This window comes from Podarcis melisellensis, assembly GCF_964234715.1.
Source record: "Podarcis melisellensis genome assembly, chromosome: 8".
NCBI classification, from domain to species: Eukaryota; Metazoa; Chordata; class Lepidosauria; order Squamata; family Lacertidae; genus Podarcis; species Podarcis melisellensis.
Genome location: NC_138540.1, coordinates 89,885,751 through 89,903,327, shown reverse-complemented (window position 1 = coordinate 89,903,327; position 17,577 = coordinate 89,885,751). Strand labels below are relative to the sequence as shown.

The following is a 17,577-nucleotide window of genomic DNA, read 5'->3' as shown; positions in this document are numbered from 1 at the left end:
TCCGGGCAATGCCAGGTGGCAGACGATGCATATCTATGCCATTGTTCTACCATCACCTATACTCAGGAAACGTTTATCTATGCATATTCCTCACTCTGCATTTTCCCCCTCCCTTCCTGGAATGTTAATGTATGTAACTCCACCTTTCCGTGATATATTCATGACGTGACTTGTAAAACCCAACCCTCTTTTAATGTATTCATGACGTTTTACCGTGCTGTATTCTGGGACTTGGAGGGAACTTTTAAAAGTTTATGTCGCCCCATTCTCGGGGTTCAATGCCATTTTGAACCTGTTGCGCAATAAACCTTGGATCTCCGCTTATTGCTCCTGTCTCCGGCTGAGCTCATTTCTTCCACTAGGACCCGCGGACCTCGTCCGACGAGCCGGGTGGCAAGGGTAACTCCGCACCCAGATTTTTCCGTAACAGGAAGCTGTGGCTGGATGGTTACGTGGGAGCCGGTTGAAGCTAAATCCTTCGAAGACAGAGGTCCTGTGGCTGGGACGGAACAATATGGGATTGGGGGGGCAACTCCCATCTCTTGCAGGGGAGCAATTAGTGCCAGCACCGTCCGTTAAGAGTTTGGGTGTAATCTTTGATAGCTCCCTCTCCATGGAGGCGCAGATAGCAGCTATAACAAAGGTGGCATTTTTCCATCTTTGCCAAGCTAAGCAGTTGGCTCCTTACCTCTCTCGCCCTGACCTAGCCACTGTGATCCACGCGACGGTCACCTCCAGACTGGATTATTGTAACTCGCTCTACGTGGGGCTGCCCTTGAGACTGACCCAGAAACTCCAGCGGGTGCAGAATGCTGCAGCGAGACTCCTTACAGGGTCCTCGCTGCGAGACCACATTCACCCGGTGCTATACCAGCTGCACTGGCTCCCGGTGGAGTACAGGATCAGGTTTAAGGTGCTGGTTTTAACCTTTAAAGTGCTATTCGGCCTAGGACCCTCGTACCTACGGGACCGCCTCTCCTGGTATGCCCCACAGAGGAACTTACAGTCTTCAAACAAAAACATCTTGAAGGTCCCAGGCCACAGATAAGATAGATAAGATAATACTTTATTCGGCTATAAGCCCACAAGGTAAAACAAAACAATAGATAAAATCCCAGGCCACAGAGAAGTTAGGCTCAACTAGAGCCAGGGCTTTTTTGCTGTGGCTCTGACCTGATGGAACGCTCTGTCACAAGAGACCAGGGCCCTGCAGGACTTGACATCTTTCCGCAGGGCCTGCAAGACAGAGCTGTTCCACCTGGCCTTTGGCCAGGGCACAGCCTGACTCCCTCCGTCAGCAATCTTCGTGGAGCTCTGGTCCAATGGTGGCCAGTGGCTTGAATTTAATTAATTTTATAATGAATGATTTTAGAGTGTTGTTTGTGCTGTACTTTTGTACTGTTTTATTGTTCTTAGCCACCCTGAGCCCGGCTTCGGCTGGGAAGGGCAGGATATAAATAAAAATTATTACTATTATTATTATTAGGAACATGAGTGAACAGTGTGAGGCAATAGCAAAACAAGAAAAGAAAAGAAAAGAAAAAGCTGGTGCAATTCCAGGCTGCATTAACAGAATTACTGTGTCCAAACCAAGGGAAGTAATGTTGTTGTTGTTTAGTCGTTTAGTCGTGTCCGACTCTTGGTGACCCCATGGACCAGAGCACACCAGGCCCTCCTGTCTTCCACTGCCTCCCGCAGTTTGGTCAAACTCATGCTGGTAGCTTCCAGAACACTGTCCCACCATCTCGTCCTCTGTCGTCCCCTTCTCCTTGGGCCCTCCATCTTTCCCAACATCAAGGTCTTTTCTAGGGTATCTTCTCTTCTCATGAGGTGGCCAAAGTACTGGAGCCTCAGCTTCAGGATCTGTCCTTCCAGTGAGCACTCAGGGATGATTTCCTTCAGAATGGAGAGGTTTGATCTTCTTGCAGTCCATGGGACTCTCAAGAGTCTCCTCCAGCACCAGAATTCAAAAGCATCCATTCTTCAGCAATCAGCCTTCTTTATGGTCCAGCTCTCACTTCCATACATCATTACTGGGAAAACCAGAGCTTGAACTATATGGCTGAAATAAATATTTAATTGCCTCCCCAAGGGGCCCCTGCCTCAGAAGGAGGACCAGGACCCTGGAAGGAGCGCAAATGAAGGCTCTGTACCGGTCGGGAAAAGACAGAGACCACACCAGGATTTGGAAAAAGCAAGGCCTGATCTTTATTGAAAGAACAGAAAAAACAACAACACAAAAAACTGTTGCAACAGGGTCCCCGCTCAAGCAATGATACGGAGTCAGAGACCCTGAACAAAAGGACTGCCTTGATTCTTATACCTTTTGATTTTCATTCAGATCAATAGCAAGGAGGTGGGGGGAAGCGATATGAGGGGTGTGAAGAGTGCATTAACATAAGGTAAGCAGGATGTTGAAAGACTTTCTGGAGGTGTCAATTTGCTGAAGGGCTCAGGTGGTATGTGTCGATCTTCGTGTTATTTAATTTTGGATCTGCTTAAAATGGCTTTTCCTTTATCTACAGGAAAACCTCCACAACTGTTGATAATCAGCATGCAGATGTGAGGCTGGATGTTTGAGAAGATGTTCAGGAAATGACTTAAATGTTAATGTGAAATCCTATTCTGCATTGCTATCAATTCGGGTGTGATAGCCTGATGTTTGCATACTTTTTGGAAAATAGGACTGCTTTATTTTGAGCTCATATCTGTGTGTATTCATGGTATGGTTTGCAGACCCAGTAGGAGGCAGTGTGGTGGATTGAGTTTTGGCAGCCTTTTGGATACAATATTGAGTCAAGTATATACATTTTAGATTGTTACATTCTTTAAAAACTACATTTTGGATACATTCAGAAAAGTACAGCATAGTAAGGCATTTCATTAAAGATACATCCACGAATACATTTTAAAAGGATAGCTTCATGGAGAAAGAGGTACAGTACACAGAAATGGCAACAGGCACGTTACGTTAAGATGATGTATTAAAAGGCACACGTTATATTACATTCAATGATACGTGAAAAGACACAGTAAAATGGCATATTCCCAACAATGCATTCTTTAAGGCACAGTTTATTATTGTTGTGGGACTTTGGGGTAGGATGATATCATTAGGGTCATTTTTCCTTTATTCCCCTCTCTGACCCTGATTCTCTTATGACATGGCCAACAAAGATCCGTATAGTTAAAGGGAAAGGGCCCCTCTATTCTGCCACGGTCAAACCCCACCTGGAGTCCTGTGTCCTGTTCTGGGCATGACAATTTAAGAACGATATTGACAACTTGGAACATGTGCAGACAAGGGTGACCAGGATGATCAAGGGTCTGGAAACCAAGTCTTGTGAGGAACGGTTGAGGGAGCTGGGGATGTGTAGCCTGGAGGAGACCGAGAGGTGGAAAAGCTCATTCCTTGTAGGTTTTTAAGCAGAGGTTGGGTGGCCATGCTTTAGCTGAGATTCCTGCATCGCAGGGGGTTGGGCTAGATGACCCTAGGGTCCCTTCCTATTCTTAAGATTCTATGATAGCCATCTTCAGATATCTGAAGGACTGTCACATGGAACAAGGCTAGTTTTCTGCTGCTCCATAAGGCAGGACCCAATCCAATGGTTTCAAATTACAGTCATACCTCGGGTTAAATAAGCTTCAGGTTGAGCATTTTCAGGGTACGCTCTGCAGTGACCTGGAAGTAACGGATTGCGTTACTTCCAGGTTTCGCCGCATGCGCAGATGCTCAAAATGACATCACGTGCATGCGCAGAAGCGGTGAAATGTGACACGCGCAGTCACGTGTTACATTCGACTCAGGATGCAAAGGGGGCTCCAGAATGGATCCCGTTCGCATCCAGAGGTACCACTGTACAAGGAAGGAGATTCTGGCTAAGTGTTAGGAGCATCTTTCTGATGGCAAGAGCTGTTTGACTGTGCAATGGACTCCCTCAGAAGGTGGTGTAGTGATCAGGTGGGATTGCTATGGGAAATTATAACAAATATAGAGTAATCCATCTGTGTCAGCAATGAAAGCATTGCGTTGACTGGGTTTAAACTATTTTGATATGATTCTTGATCAATCCACACCTCTGCATCCCTGTTCCATTTCTCGTTCTTGACCAGTCACGTACACAGCCCAGTTGCTTCGCCAGGCAGGCTCCTGGGTAATCAAAGATAGTGGGCAAGTTTCTTTGAAGTAGGTTTCTGTTACGGAAGGGGGGGGGCATGTCTTCTTCACCTTCTTCTTCGCTACAATATATCAATTTATTTCCAATTGTCAATGTCAAAAGGGACTAAAATCTATAAAATTCATAGAAAATCAACGTGCCAGTTTGCTCTGATCAGCCTTTCCTCCAGGCAATGTCAGGTGCCAGACTATGCATATTTGAGACCATTGTTTTCTCATCCCCAGGAAGTGTTTATCCGTGCATATCTCCAGCTCTGCATATTCCCCCCTCCCTCCTCCTTATGTTAATCCGGTGTAGCTCTGCATATTCCCCCCTCCCTCCTCCATATGTTAATCTGTGTAACCCAACCTCCCTTTAATATATTCATGATGTAATCTGTGTAACCAAACCTCTCTTTAATGTATTCATGACGTGTTTTGCACTGTATTCTGGGACATGGAGGGAAGTTTCAAAAACTCATGTCACCCCTTTCTCACTGTTCAATCTCGTCTTGAACCTGTTGGCCAATAAACTTGGATCTTCTGCAGTTTGCTCCTGTCTCCGGCTGAGCTCATTTTCCTCCTCAGGGACCCACGGACTGAGTCCGATGAGCTGGGTGGCAGAGCAGCCTCGCACCCAGATTTTTGCCGTAACAGTTTCTAATATGTTAATCTTAGGATGTTAATCTTAGGGCCAGGAAACAGATCTCACATGAAGGTGAGAAAGATCCCTGTCTTCCTGGCCATCCTTCTTAACATGTATATTGCTTGTTTATCAACTCCCGGGGTTGTAGTTCGGTTTTGTTTACCCCCAAAGTCTGCGTGCTTAATTAGTTTTGGTAGTTTAACTTTGTTCCCACGTGGGGTTTGTTGAAATGCTCAGAGGAAATCTGATTGGGTCTTAAGAACACAGTGCAAAAAGTTATTTTGTGACCTGGGCCGAGGGGTGGAGACAGAGATTATTATGCGCAGAATGGGTGAATAAGGGTGTGGGCCTGTGACCTGGCCCAGGAACTATTTATCACTACAAAAGACTGGCCAGGCTCCCCAGGCAATCCAATCAAGTAACCTGCCAGACAGGAAATAAACTAGGATAAGAGAAAAACAATATTGAAATTTCTGTTTTAAGACCACCTTTTCTGTGATGTATCTGAGGGGTGGTCTTAGGTTACACCCCTTCTGTGATGTATGCATAATGTTTCTGGGGGTGGTCTTGATCTACAGGGTGGCAATTTCAAAAGTCTTTTATAAGCCCTTGCACAGCATTTTTGTGGGTCCTCCTCCTTTCCTGCGTGTGAGGGGAGCACCCTGTTGCAACAGATCACTAAAGATCAGGCTTACTAGCTGCTTTGCTTCTCAATATTCTCTGGTTGGCCTCTGTTATTCTCTCCTACCAATAGGGAGCCTATGTAAGGACTCTATATGGGCTCTTGGATACCCCATAAGGGAAAAGGGCATATTTTTATTTACAACATACCCCTGGAATCTCACACCGATCAGAGATTGGGGTGGTTTGTAAATTACCGCGAAACAGTCTGCCAATCCAGTTCTGAAAAGAAGCACCATGACGCATCTCTCCCATTTTACAGCATGGAAACATTAAGGCTGGTAAACAACGTGGAGTGCGCAGAGTTTGGAGTTTCACAGAACTCTTCATTGGGAGGAACAGAGTTACAAGTTCCTGGAATTATAGCCTGTTCTCTGGAAATCTGCATGTAAGGAGGGTCACTGACACAGAACCTGTTTTTCCAATTACAGGTAGGTAGCTGTATTCCAATTACACATAGCTAGAACTATGGAAGGCACCACATGGAGCCGCATGAAATGGAAACCTCACCAAGAAACTTGCTCAGGCACAGACTGACATCTTTCTGACTAAATGCAAGAACCTGGACATTATATCTAAGGGTCTTAGAATTAAGAACCCTCTACAATCCACTTATCCTACTGAATATGCAAGGAAACTTGGCCACACTTTCTTCAAGAAGCTGCTCAAACATCTGATCGGCGTTCTGTACTCTAAACAGAAGCTAATAAAGAAAGAACACTTTGTACTTTTAATCAGGAGGCAATGAGACATACAGATAAAATCTCAGTTTCTTCTCCCTTCTCCCTTTCTCAAGTAGGTCAGTTGCTGCCTTGATTTTCTTCTCAGAGTCTTCCTCGTACACCGTGTCTTATGTTTTGATGCTTATCTTGCCTTCTGACACTTGATGATGCTTGCTGGTTGCATTATCCTAGCCACTCATCTTTGGAAATGGTACATACCCTGGTTTCAGAAACCCTGGTCACAGACCTCCCTTGCGGTCATTAAGAGCCAAGGCGGCTTCAGGATTCCTCCCCTGCACTATTTCAGACACGTGGTTTGGATACTTACGTACGTATGTTTATCTTGCGCAATTATGAACATTCATTTTTATTTGTGATGCCTTAGAATTCTTCTGACACTGTGAAGAGGGATGGGGGGGGGGGAGCCATGTCTCTTTAAAGTGGCGCTGCAGTGCTTCAAACATATAGAAAAACATTGGACATTAAAAAGTATGCCCTTTTCTTATTGGAAGTCCTCAACCTCCCCAATAATGGCCTCCTTATGCTACATTGAGTAGGTTTGGGCGTCTTTCTGCCAAGCATGTTTACGTGTAAGAGAAGCCCCCAGGGGTCACGCCATGCCAGCCCACAGAACAGCCCTTTCTGGAAAAGATCTAATAATCATTATACCTTTATAGGGCAGGAATTGCCAAAAGAGCGGAATAAGTTCTTCGTGCAGCTAGGATATTACTAGCCCCAAAATGGAAAGATGACAAGATGCCAACGAAAGAAAATGGCAAGTTAAACTTATGGAATGTGCAGAAATGGCAAAACTCACAGGAAGACTCAGAGACAAGGACAAGAGAGACTCTAAAAAAGAGTGGGAAGCGTTCCTGCTGTAGTTACAGAAACACTGTAAAGAAATGGACTTATTAGCAGGATTTGAGTAAACGCAATTATGAAAACAAATGTACAGATTAAGAAGCAATAAATCAGAAATTAATTAAGTGAAAGATATAATTGGAAGGAAAATACGGTATAAATAAGTGAAAAGAATATAAGAGCATTTAATGAAAAGATTAAGAAAATAGGAGGAAATAAATGAAGCAGAAGTAGCAAACATTTAATGAACCAGAAGGGGAAGTTGAGGGAAGTCACAGGGTGGGGGGGAATATATATGAATTCTTTTACTATTATTATTATTATATTGATGTGTGGAATATTAAATTGTAACACCAATAAAAATATTTTAATAATAATAATAATAATAATAATAATAATAATAATAATAATAATAATAATTCCCTTATATTTATGATTACTTATTCCCAAGCGGGGAGTCCCTCCCTCCTCTGGCTCATTTGGGATCCCTTTCCCCCTGAATCCATTTCCATCTCCTTTTTCAGGCGAGGCGACCAGAACATCCACTTCTGCGCGCGCAGACTTCGGAGCGGCCGCGCTCGGGTCTATTCTGGCCCCTGACGGCTGCCGTAGCCGAAGCGCCGAAGAGCGGGCGCGGGAGGCGGACGCCGGAAGCCGCGCCTGCGCAGTCCGAGCCCGGGAAGCCGAGCCTGAGCCGGGCTCCGGGCGGGTGGGGCCCTTTGCGCCTGCGCAGTGGGGGCGGTTGCCATGGAGTCGGAAGGGGCCTACGAGCCGGGCTTCGTGGGGATCCGCTTCTGCCAGGAATGGTGAGGCCGGAGGGGGAGCCGGGGGGGGCGGGGGCCGCATGGAACGGCCCTCCATCAGTCCCCTCGGGGGGCCGGGCTGGATGACCTCGGGGGTCCCCTTCCCACGCTGCGGGTCTGTGCTGTGCCGAGAAGGGGGGGCGGGGTATCCTGCATAAGCAAGAACCGAAAGGAAACAGGGACTGGGTTGTTTTCCCAAAACACAGTCAAGGCTCAGGGAAAGAAAATTAAATTAAATTAAAACATTCCTTCCAGTAGCACTTTAGACACCAACTAAGTTAGTTATTAGGGGACGCAGGTGGCGCTGTGGTCTAAGCCAGTGTTTCCCAACCTTGGGTCTCCAGCTGCCTTTGGACTACAACTCCCATCATCCCTAACTAGCAAGACCAGTGGTCAGGGATGATGGGAATTGTAGTCCAACGTTGGAGACCCAACGTTGGGAAACACTGGTCTAAACTACTGTGGATCAGAAGGTCAGCAGACCGAATCCCCGCAATGACGGGGTGAGCTCCCGTTGCTCGGTCCCAGCTCCTGCCCACCTGGCAGTTCGAAAGCACCTCAAAGTGCAAGTAGATAAATAGGTACCGCTCCAGCGGGAAGGTAGACAGCATTTCCGTGTGCTGCTCTGGTTCGCCAGAAGCGGCTTAGTCCTGCTGGCCACATGAACCGGAAGCTGTACGCCGGCTCCCTCGGCCAGTAAAGCGAGATGAGCGCCGCAATCCCAGAGTCGGCCACGACTGGACCTAACGGTCCCTTTAACTTTTAAGTTAGTTATTGGTATGAGCTTTCATGTGCATGCACACCTTTTCAGGTCCACAGGGTTTGGGAGAGATGCACGTGGTGGAGCTACAGCAGCAGCGGCCATAGTAAGGGGAATAATAGGAAATAGCAACAACAACAACATGCTCCCCTCTTGACTTTCAACTTTCCTGGGCACATGAAACTAACCACAACTACCTTGAATTTTTGCTCAACCCTCAAGAAGGAAAGGCCTTTTCGCTCAAAGCCATGGGGAAGGTTCCTGGGCACGGCAGAGAGAGAATCTGCTGATGGGATGACCACCTGGTGGAAACTCTTACTCACATGGTTCTTAAATGTAATCTATATGCTGATCTCCGCCAGCAATTCCTAGAGCAACTCTGCATCCCCAAATGGACACCAGAGGTCATACACTTTCTACTATTGGGGAATGACCAGGAGCTCACTAAGTTAGTGGCCAAATATCTTTATCTGGTACAGTCATACCTCGGGATAAATATTCTCCAGGATAAGTATTTTGGGTTGCACAACAAGGTGACTTGGAATTAAAGGAGCGTGTTACTTCCAGGTTTTGCTGCTCGAGCATGCGCAGACGGTCAAAATCATGTCACGCGCGGAAGGGGCAAAACGCGCCACGTGCAGACGCACAGTCGCATCTTACGTTCTATTCAGAATGCGAACAGGGCTCCGGAATGGATCCCATTTGCATTTTGAAGTACCACTGTATTCTGTTGTCGAAACACATTGCAGACGACTGATCTCCCTGGAGACCTAGAGATGTGACAACAGTCTGCTCTGCCTCTCCTTTTTGGGGGGGGTAAATGTTTTGTGCCATGGGGGAAGCGGTAATTCTGTACTGTGTATCTGAAGAAGTGTGCATGCACACGAAAGCTCATACCAAGAACTAACTTAGTTGGTCTTTAAGGTGCTACTGGAAGGAAATTTTTTTGTCTGTACTGTTATGTTATGGATGTTTGTATGTGATGCCAATAAAAGGTTTGATGATGATGATGATCATGAACAACAACAACAACAACTTATACCCCATCCATCTGGCTGGGTTTCCCCAGCCACTCTGGGCAGCTTCCAACAAAATATTAATAATTCAGAAAAACTTGAGACATTAAAAGCTTCCCTGAACAGGGCTGCCTTCAGATGTCTTCTAAACATCAGATGGTTGTTTATTTCCTTAACATTTGAAGGGAGGACATTCCACAGGGTGGGCGCCACCACTGAGAAGGCCCTCTGCCTGGTTCCCTGTAACCTTACTTCTTGCAGGGAGGGAACCGCCAGAAGGCCCTCGGCGCTGGACCTCAGTGTCCGGGCAGAACGATGGGGCGGGGAGATGCTCCTTCAGGTCTACTGGGCCTTTGAGGCCTTTCAGGGCTTTCAAGGTCAACACCAACACTTTGAATTGTGCTTGGAAACGTACTGGGAGCCAGTGTAGGTCTTTCAGGACCAGTGTTGTATGGTTTGGTGGCCGCTCCCAGTCTAGAGTTATCTGGATCCATTTTAATCTGGCTTTGGGATCTAGATTCAGTGTCAGAAGAGCCTTGATGCGCTGGCTGGTGAGCTGTGGGAATGTTCCCAGAGGGAGGCGATGGAGGGCAGGTGACAGACTCCTTGGCAGCGGTACTTTGGAATATTGTACAATTTTATCTTGTCCCCTGTACTTTTTAATATCAATATCAATATCAAACTGCTGGGAAATATGGATCATGAGATCACCAACATGTCATGTCAGGAGTTTGGAGCGCAATGTCACCAGTATGTGAATCTGTCTCAGGTGATAAGACTCAAGAAGTAATTGCTTTTAAGAGTAATCCGTATGGGTATTTCATGGCCCTCTCTTCTTCTCCTCCCAAGTTGAGAACTCTGTGTTCCAAACAGGGCGGTAAGCAAACTTTAAAAGTCATCTTGGTTGGCACATGTCTGTGCGCCTCTGGGGCTGAAGCCAAATTCTTTCCAAATCACCTGAACCAAGCTATAATACTCCAGCATAATAATATTCCAAGAACTGTTGTTGTTGTTGTTTCTGGGTCATTGGAGCGATAATTGGGAACAGGATGTTCAGAAAAGGGCGGTAAGCTTAACTTAAAAAGTAATCAGAGTTGGCACCTGTTTGTCTGGAGAGACAATGGAGTGTGCCTCAGGGGGTGAAGTCAAACTGCTGTGTTAGCATCACTGAAATGACCTCCCCGGGCGCAAGCCTGGGGGGTGTCTGGAGGTCCTGGGCTGCCCAGATGAGAAGACCCCCCCCCGGCCTCGCTGAGGTGGTCCAAAGGAAAGCAGAGCAATGCGTTTGGCACCAACTTGGCAACAGGAGTTGACGGAAGGAGGCGCACATGGGGCCACCCAACCTCCTTAGCTGACTCCACTCGGGATTTGTGTAGGGTTCTCTTTGTGCTGGGCCCGGGGGTTAACCCGAGCAACGCGGTCCAGGTCCGGCCCCGAATCCAAGGGTTCTGCGAGGAGTCAGTCTGGCAGGACACGAGGCAGGAAACCAGGCAAGGACAGGTACAGGATCTCAGGCAGGTTCTGCCAAACAGCAACGTTGCTCCTGCAACCTGGGGCGGGGTCCAGCAGCCTTTTATCTCTGTCGGGGTAACGGCCAGTCCTGATCCCCCGACGACTCAGCTCCCTGTTTCGCCCGAAGGTGAGCACTCCTGTGAGTACTCAGGTCTCTCCTTCTCTCAGACCTGAATCTCTGCAGCTTGGGAGACGTTGGTGGATGACTAGACCCAGGGGCCGCCTCAGCCTCCCCTGACCCAACCGGTAGTGGAGCAGCTGCAAGTGATGGCCCAGCTGGAGGCAACGAGGTCATCCCCGCATCTGGAGCCAGGGCAGGCTCAGGCCCCTGACTCGGCCCAGCTGGTGTTTGCTGCAGGGGCACCTGTGCAGACTGGGACTCTTCAGGATCAGGCCCCAGACTAGGTTCAGATGCCGCCTGAGGCAAAGGATCCGGTGCGGAGTGAGACTCCTGGTTCTGAGTCCGAGCCCCAGTCCCAGGCCATCACACTCTTCTCCCAAAGATATTCTGAAAGGCAGAAGAGATTTAGGACCAGAGTTTTCCTTCCGTTTGATGGGGTCCCTTCCCAGGTGGATGAGCCCCATCTGCCCCTCTCTTCCCTCTGTAGCAGGGGAAGGAATCACCTTCTTGGCCGCTGGACCTCCTGTTGGTCTCATTTGCTCAGTTCGCTGGAAACTGTCTTCACATGTAGGGGAAGTTCCTAACTCACCGAGGATTTGAGACCCATTGGCTCCCCTCGAGGGGCATATGGGATGTTAGGGGAGGGGGACATGTCATTCTCCTTCCACCTTTGGTCCCAGCCTTGCACTCGACTCTCACCTGTGGCTCCTTGAAGGTGATAGCGTGCAACTGTGGCCACAACCTGGGAATTAGTAATGATGATAAGGGTATAATGATTGTTTGGAGGTCTTTCCAGAAAGTGCTGTTCTGTGGGCTGGCATTGCGCGACCTGTGTGGGCTTCTCTTACATGTAAACGTGCTTGGCAGAAAAGACACCCAAGCCTACTTAATGTAAAAGGTAAAAAAGATAAAGGATCCCTGGACGGTTAAGTCCAGTGAAAGGCGACTAAGGGGTTGCGGCGCTCATCTTGCTTTCAGGCCGAGGGAGCCGGCGTTTGTCCACAGACAGCTTTCCAGGTCATGTGGCTGGCAGGACTAAACTGCTTCTGGCACAACGGCACACCGTGATGGAAACCAGAGAGCATGGAAACACCATTTACCTTCCTGCCACAGCGGTACCTATTTATCTACCTGCACTGGCATGCTTTTGAACTGCTAGGTTGGCAGGAGCTGGGACAGAGCAAGGGGAGCTCACTCTGTTCGGATTCGAACTGCTGACCTTCTGATGACAAGCCCAAGAAGCTTAATGGTTTAGAGCACAGAGCCACCCGTATCCCTTTAATGTAGCATAGTGAGGGCCATAATCAGGAAGGTTGAGGACTTCAATAAGGACATACTTTTATAATGCGCAATGTTTTATTATGTTTTTATATATGTTGCAAGCTGGGGCAACCCAGCCAAATGGTCAGGGTACAAAGAATAAAACAGCAACAACAAAATTAGTATTTCTGAGTCCCTCGATTTATGAGCACAGGAAGAGTGAGGAGAAATGAATGTGCTTCAGTCCGCCCATCCAGCATCTCTTGGAGTTCTGTTCACAGCAGTTTAGTGTTCCGATAACGTAATGGGAAAACAAAGACAGGCAGCGATCCTGCTGAGCTGCAGAGCAAAAAAATGGGTTCGGTTTTAAAACTGGGGTGAAGGAATAATAGAATTGTGGAGGGGCTCCCAGGGGCCAGCTAGACCAACCCCGTGGCACGGCAGGAATCACAGCTGAAGCATCCCTGACAGGGGACCATCCAACCTCCATGGAAGGAAGAGAAGAAGTGTTTGGGTTTGATATCCCGCTTTATCCCTACCCTGAGGAGTCTCAAAGCGGCTCACAATCTCCTTTCCCTTCCTCCCCCACAACAAACACTCTGTGAGGTGAGAGGGGCTGAGAGAATTCAGAGAAGTGTGACTGGCCCAAGGTCACCCAGCAGCTGCAGGTGGAGGAGGAGGGAAGCGAACCTGGTTCACCAGATTACGAGTCTACCACTCTTAACCACTACACCACACTGGCTCTCACTGGGGAGTCTACCATCTTCTGAGGGAGTCTCTTCCACTGCCTAACAGCTCTTAGCATCAGAAAAAGTTATCCTGCCATGTTGACGGGGGACTTGGACGCAGGAATCGCTAAGCCTTGTGCTGAGACAGACTTATGGGTCCATCTAGCCCAATATTGTCTACACGGACTGGCAGCAGTGGTCTCCAGGATTTCAGGCAGAGAACGGAACCTGGGACTTTCTCCCCGCAAAGCAGCTGCTCTCTGCCCCTGGGCTTTGGGCTCCAGCTCCTGTCAGCTCAAGCCAGAACAGCTGTTGCTGCCCACAACATCTGGAAGGCGGCTCTCAGCTGTTGGCCCCCCACTCCCCGCTCAGCTGCATTAGATGTCTGTCCAACTAGTTCTAGTTTTACATTTGCATCTCACCTGTTAAGAAACTCACTTAAATCTTTCTCTCTCTCCTCTCTTTTTGAACAGCAACAACATGTTGTACCCTAAAGAAGACAAAGAGAACAGGATCCTTCTCTATGCTGTGAGTGTCAGGTGGCAATACTCTCTTCAGGGAGACTCCTGAGGTCAGAGTTTCACCGTGAGCTGTTGTGGCTTTGTGGCAGTCCCTTCCCAGCTCAGCTGCCTGGCTGGGACCTTTTGGCCGGGAAAGGGGCGAGCTTGGTCATTTTGCCCCATGTTTGCTAGCTTCGAGCTGCGGACCTTGGGAGGCAGCCATAACTCAGCCTTTGAGATTGCTGGGCACGGATCACAGGTGTGCAGTGTCAGGAACGAGACAGCAGTGAATCACACAGAGCAGGTGGTTAACGCTTTATTAGAAAAACAGGATCCGCAGAGGAATGCCAGGCCTAATGAGCCCAGCGACTCTTCTTTGGTAGGTCTTATCCTTTATGAAGGAAGCAGTTGTGGAGACTGAAGGCCCCTGCCTTCCCACAGCTGCCTAAGTCTCCTCTTCCTGGTCTTTCCAGGTCTCTCCTAAGCAATCTGAGACTATGCCTGCAGGTCTTCCTTTGCTCCTCACACTTCATACCTCTCCTGGTCCTGGGAGCCCAGGGAAGAGGGGCACTTGTCACAGCAGGAGGGGGAGAGATCTGTGCTGCTTCACCACCCAGACTCATCTCTGCCTCTTGGCCTTCCTGATCCTGCTCTGCCCATAGCTGTCAACTTTCCCCTTTTCTTGTGAAGAATCCTATTCGGACAAAGGGAATTTCCCTTTAAAAAAGGGAAACGTTGACAGCTGTGGCTCTGCCGCTTCCGCCTCTGTCTTGACTTTTCTCTGCCACAGACTCCTCCTCCCCATCTCCTCCCTCTGTCCCACCACCAATCCCCACACTTGGATCCTTCTTCCCCAGCTGGTGCCTCCACTGTTCCTCTACGTCCAACCAGTCCATGACACCCAGGCAGCCAGATCCCTCCTGGCATCAGTCTTGTAGGTAATGTTTTGCCCCCCCCCCCAGGGCTTGCTGGGAACGTGAACGTGTGACCGTTCTTCTCTTCTCCCTGCAGTGCCGGAACTGCGACTACCAGCAGGAGGCTGACAATAGCTGCATCTACGTCAATAAGATCACACATGAAGTTGAGTAAGTACCAGCAGCTGCCTTGAAGGAATTGCTGGCCTGCCGTGATCTGCCTGAAGCCCTGGAGAGGCCATTGCCAGCAACGCTGCATAAGGGAACGGGCTGACTTCACATAAGGCAACCTCCTGTATTCCTGCGTTGAAAATCCAGCCTAGTTTTGCATCCACTTTGTTCAGACAAGTGAAACATGGGGAAATGCCCTAGTGGTTGATCACAAGCTGAACGTGAACTGGCAAAGTGACGCAACTGCAGTGAAAAGTTATTTCTTGGCTGCCTTCACAGAACCATAGTTTCCAATCCAGGTGGCAGGCCAAGGTGGTCAGAGGGAGTGGGGGGAAAGCACCCACACAGAAACAATAATAATAATAATAATAATTTATTATTTGTACCCTGCCCATCTGGCTGGGTTTCCCCAGCCACTCTGGGCGGCTTCCAACAAAGGATTAAATTACATTAAAACATCAGTCATTAAAAACTTCCCTGAGCAGGGCTGCCTTCAGATGTCTTCTAAATGTCAGGTAGTTGTTTATCTCTTTGACATCTGGTGGGAGGGCGTTCCACAGGGCGGGTGCCACCACCAAGAATGCCCTCTGCCTGGTTCCCTGTAACTTGGCTTCTTGCAGTGAGGGAACCACCAGAAGGCCCTCGGAGCTGGACCTCAGTGTCCAGGCACAACGATTGGGGTGGAGAAATGAGAAGAGGGGGGCTTTTTGGAAAATTCCGAAAGGTGGTAAGGAAGCGGCCAGGTGTCCTGGGGGCAGCGCAATGGGAAGAATGATGACTGCAAAAGAAATGGTTTTCCCCCCCTGGGGTTGGGGCTGACTTTTGACAGCAAGAGATTGCCGTTCATCACATAATGATTTCCACTGTATTTTCGAGATGGGCTGACTGGAAGTGTGCAGGATAACTATCAAAAGAATCACTTTTTAACCATCTGTATTTCAGTGAACTAACCCAGATCATTGCTGACGTTTCCCAGGACCCAACTCTGCCCCGAACAGAGGACCACCCTTGCCAGAAGTGAGTGCTGAGCTGTAGCCATTCTTATTTTTAAAAAGTCTGGCAAATGCCACAAAGCATAGAACAGCCTGGGACAAACAAAAGCCTTTGAAGGAGGCCAGCCCTCCCAGACATTTTGGACTCCCATCAGCTAGTCCCAGACATCGGGTGTGGGATACCAGCTTGAGAAGGCCGGGTGTGGGCCATTCCCTCTGTGCTTCCAGGATCTGCCCTGCTTCATAACCAGATCTTTCTACCCCTGTCTTCCAGGTGTGGTCACAAGGAAGCCGTGTTTTTCCAGTCTCACAGCGCAAGGGCCGAGGTAAGGAGACTTCTTTTGAGATCTAGGACAGCTGGTGTTTTGGTAATCCCTGGCAGCAACACCCCTCTTAAAAGTTACGAGCAATGACATTTGCTCGCTTTGCATGTGGGTTTCCCTATATCGGGTCCTCTACTTCAGTAGCAGAATTTCAGCCGTGACCCCACATGATTTGCATGCCTGTTTTCCACCCGCTGCCCCACTCACTTATTCAAATATCACCTCTTAAAACCAGCTGGGCGGCTGCCATAGAGTTTGGAGTCTCTGTCACTTAAAAAAAGCCCAGCAGCAGGGGTGGGTGTTTCAGCTGAGCTCCTTACAGACTCGCAGAAGGGCGTTCCCAGTGCCAAAACAATTTGCGGTTCTGCATTTGCAGTTCAAAACAAAACAGCATTGTGGTTATGTTGCAAACACAACAGGAGTTTTTCCCCAGAGCTCCAAAACCTGGGGATTGGGGTCTGTGGAGGTTTGAAAGGTGGCCTCTGGTTCTGCTGGGTTTTAAGCCTTCACATTTCCCCGGAGGTCTTTATGATCACGGGGTCAAGGCATGGAAAGACACCTGGAACACCAGCCTCACCCCTTCCCTCTCTGCTTTAGGATGCCATGCGGCTCTATTACGTCTGCACGGCCCCACACTGCGGTCACCGCTGGACAGAGTGAAGCCCGTGGAGATGTCAGCCCGCTCCTTGTCCCTTTCCTGACGTTACCTTAATTTCTCTCCTTTCTGACAAACTTCCAGATGATTCAACTGCTGCCTGCCTGTGCCTAGACACCCTCTTTGACTTGGGTTGTTCGTGTTTTTGGCTTTGTTAATAAAACATGGTTTATATTTTTACAAAAGTCCCAAAGTTGTGCTTCCTCAAGCCTTCCTGGGTGGGGCAGCTGAGGCTGGCACATCTGTACACAATTAAAGCAGCTTGGCGAGAAGAATAGAAGAATAGAACCTTAAGAGTTGGGCGGGACCCAGGGGTCATCTAGTCCACCCCCCATGATCTAGGGTTCAGGTCATGTGGGAGAAAGCATGTGTGGTTTGCCTACCTTTCCCTCATTCCAGCCCACTCCATCACAACCAGGATGATGGGGCTGAGTGTCTGGTTTAGAGGTGTGGCTTTAAAGATAGCTTGTGCCCGCCCGCTTTTTAAAAAATGAGCTATAATGCAAGACTGCCATGGTCAGAGAGGAGGCTGGTTATGTTTAAGCAGGAAGCAGAACAAAATATTCCCCTGGCCATGAGGAAACACAGTTTTTAATATAATTATATGCTGTCTCGCCACCAATACAGTGGTGTCCCGCAAGACGAACGCCTCGCAAGACGAAAAACCCGCTAGACGAAAGGATTTTCCGTTTTGGAGGCGCTTCGCAAAACGAATTTCCCTATGGGCTTGCTTCCCAAGACGAAAAAATCTTGCGT

At 48.5% G+C, this 17,577-nt stretch overlaps 1 protein-coding gene and 1 long non-coding RNA gene across 4 annotated transcripts in view; one reads left to right on the top strand and one right to left on the bottom strand.

The window, feature by feature from the left end:
* POLR2I (RNA polymerase II subunit I) overlaps positions 1 to 17,006 on the top strand; it is a 30,663-nt gene extending 13,657 nt beyond the window's left edge. Inside the window, exons 1-7 of one of the 3 annotated variants that reach the window (XM_081922482.1) lie at positions 7,778 to 7,872; positions 10,808 to 11,017; positions 13,740 to 13,794; positions 14,778 to 14,851; positions 15,794 to 15,868; positions 16,118 to 16,169; positions 16,764 to 17,006. In XM_081922482.1, the coding sequence (XP_081778608.1) occupies positions 13,747 to 13,794; positions 14,778 to 14,851; positions 15,794 to 15,868; positions 16,118 to 16,169; positions 16,764 to 16,826 (312 nt within the window). In that variant the 5' untranslated portion in view covers positions 7,778 to 7,872; positions 10,808 to 11,017; positions 13,740 to 13,746 and the 3' untranslated portion in view covers positions 16,827 to 17,006. Of the gene's footprint in view, positions 1 to 7,721; positions 7,873 to 10,807; positions 11,018 to 13,739; positions 13,795 to 14,777; positions 14,852 to 15,793; positions 15,869 to 16,117; positions 16,170 to 16,763 lie in introns of those variants that run through there. The other 2 variants (XM_081922481.1, XM_081922480.1) reach the window with 2 other exon arrangements.
* LOC309375741 lies at positions 2,185 to 3,168 on the bottom strand. The gene is made up of 2 exons (XR_014171021.1): positions 2,840 to 3,168; positions 2,185 to 2,776 (listed from the first exon to the last, which is right to left on the bottom strand). It is a non-coding gene; the product is annotated as an uncharacterized lncRNA (long non-coding RNA).
* Positions 17,007 to 17,577: the final 571 nt, after the last annotated feature.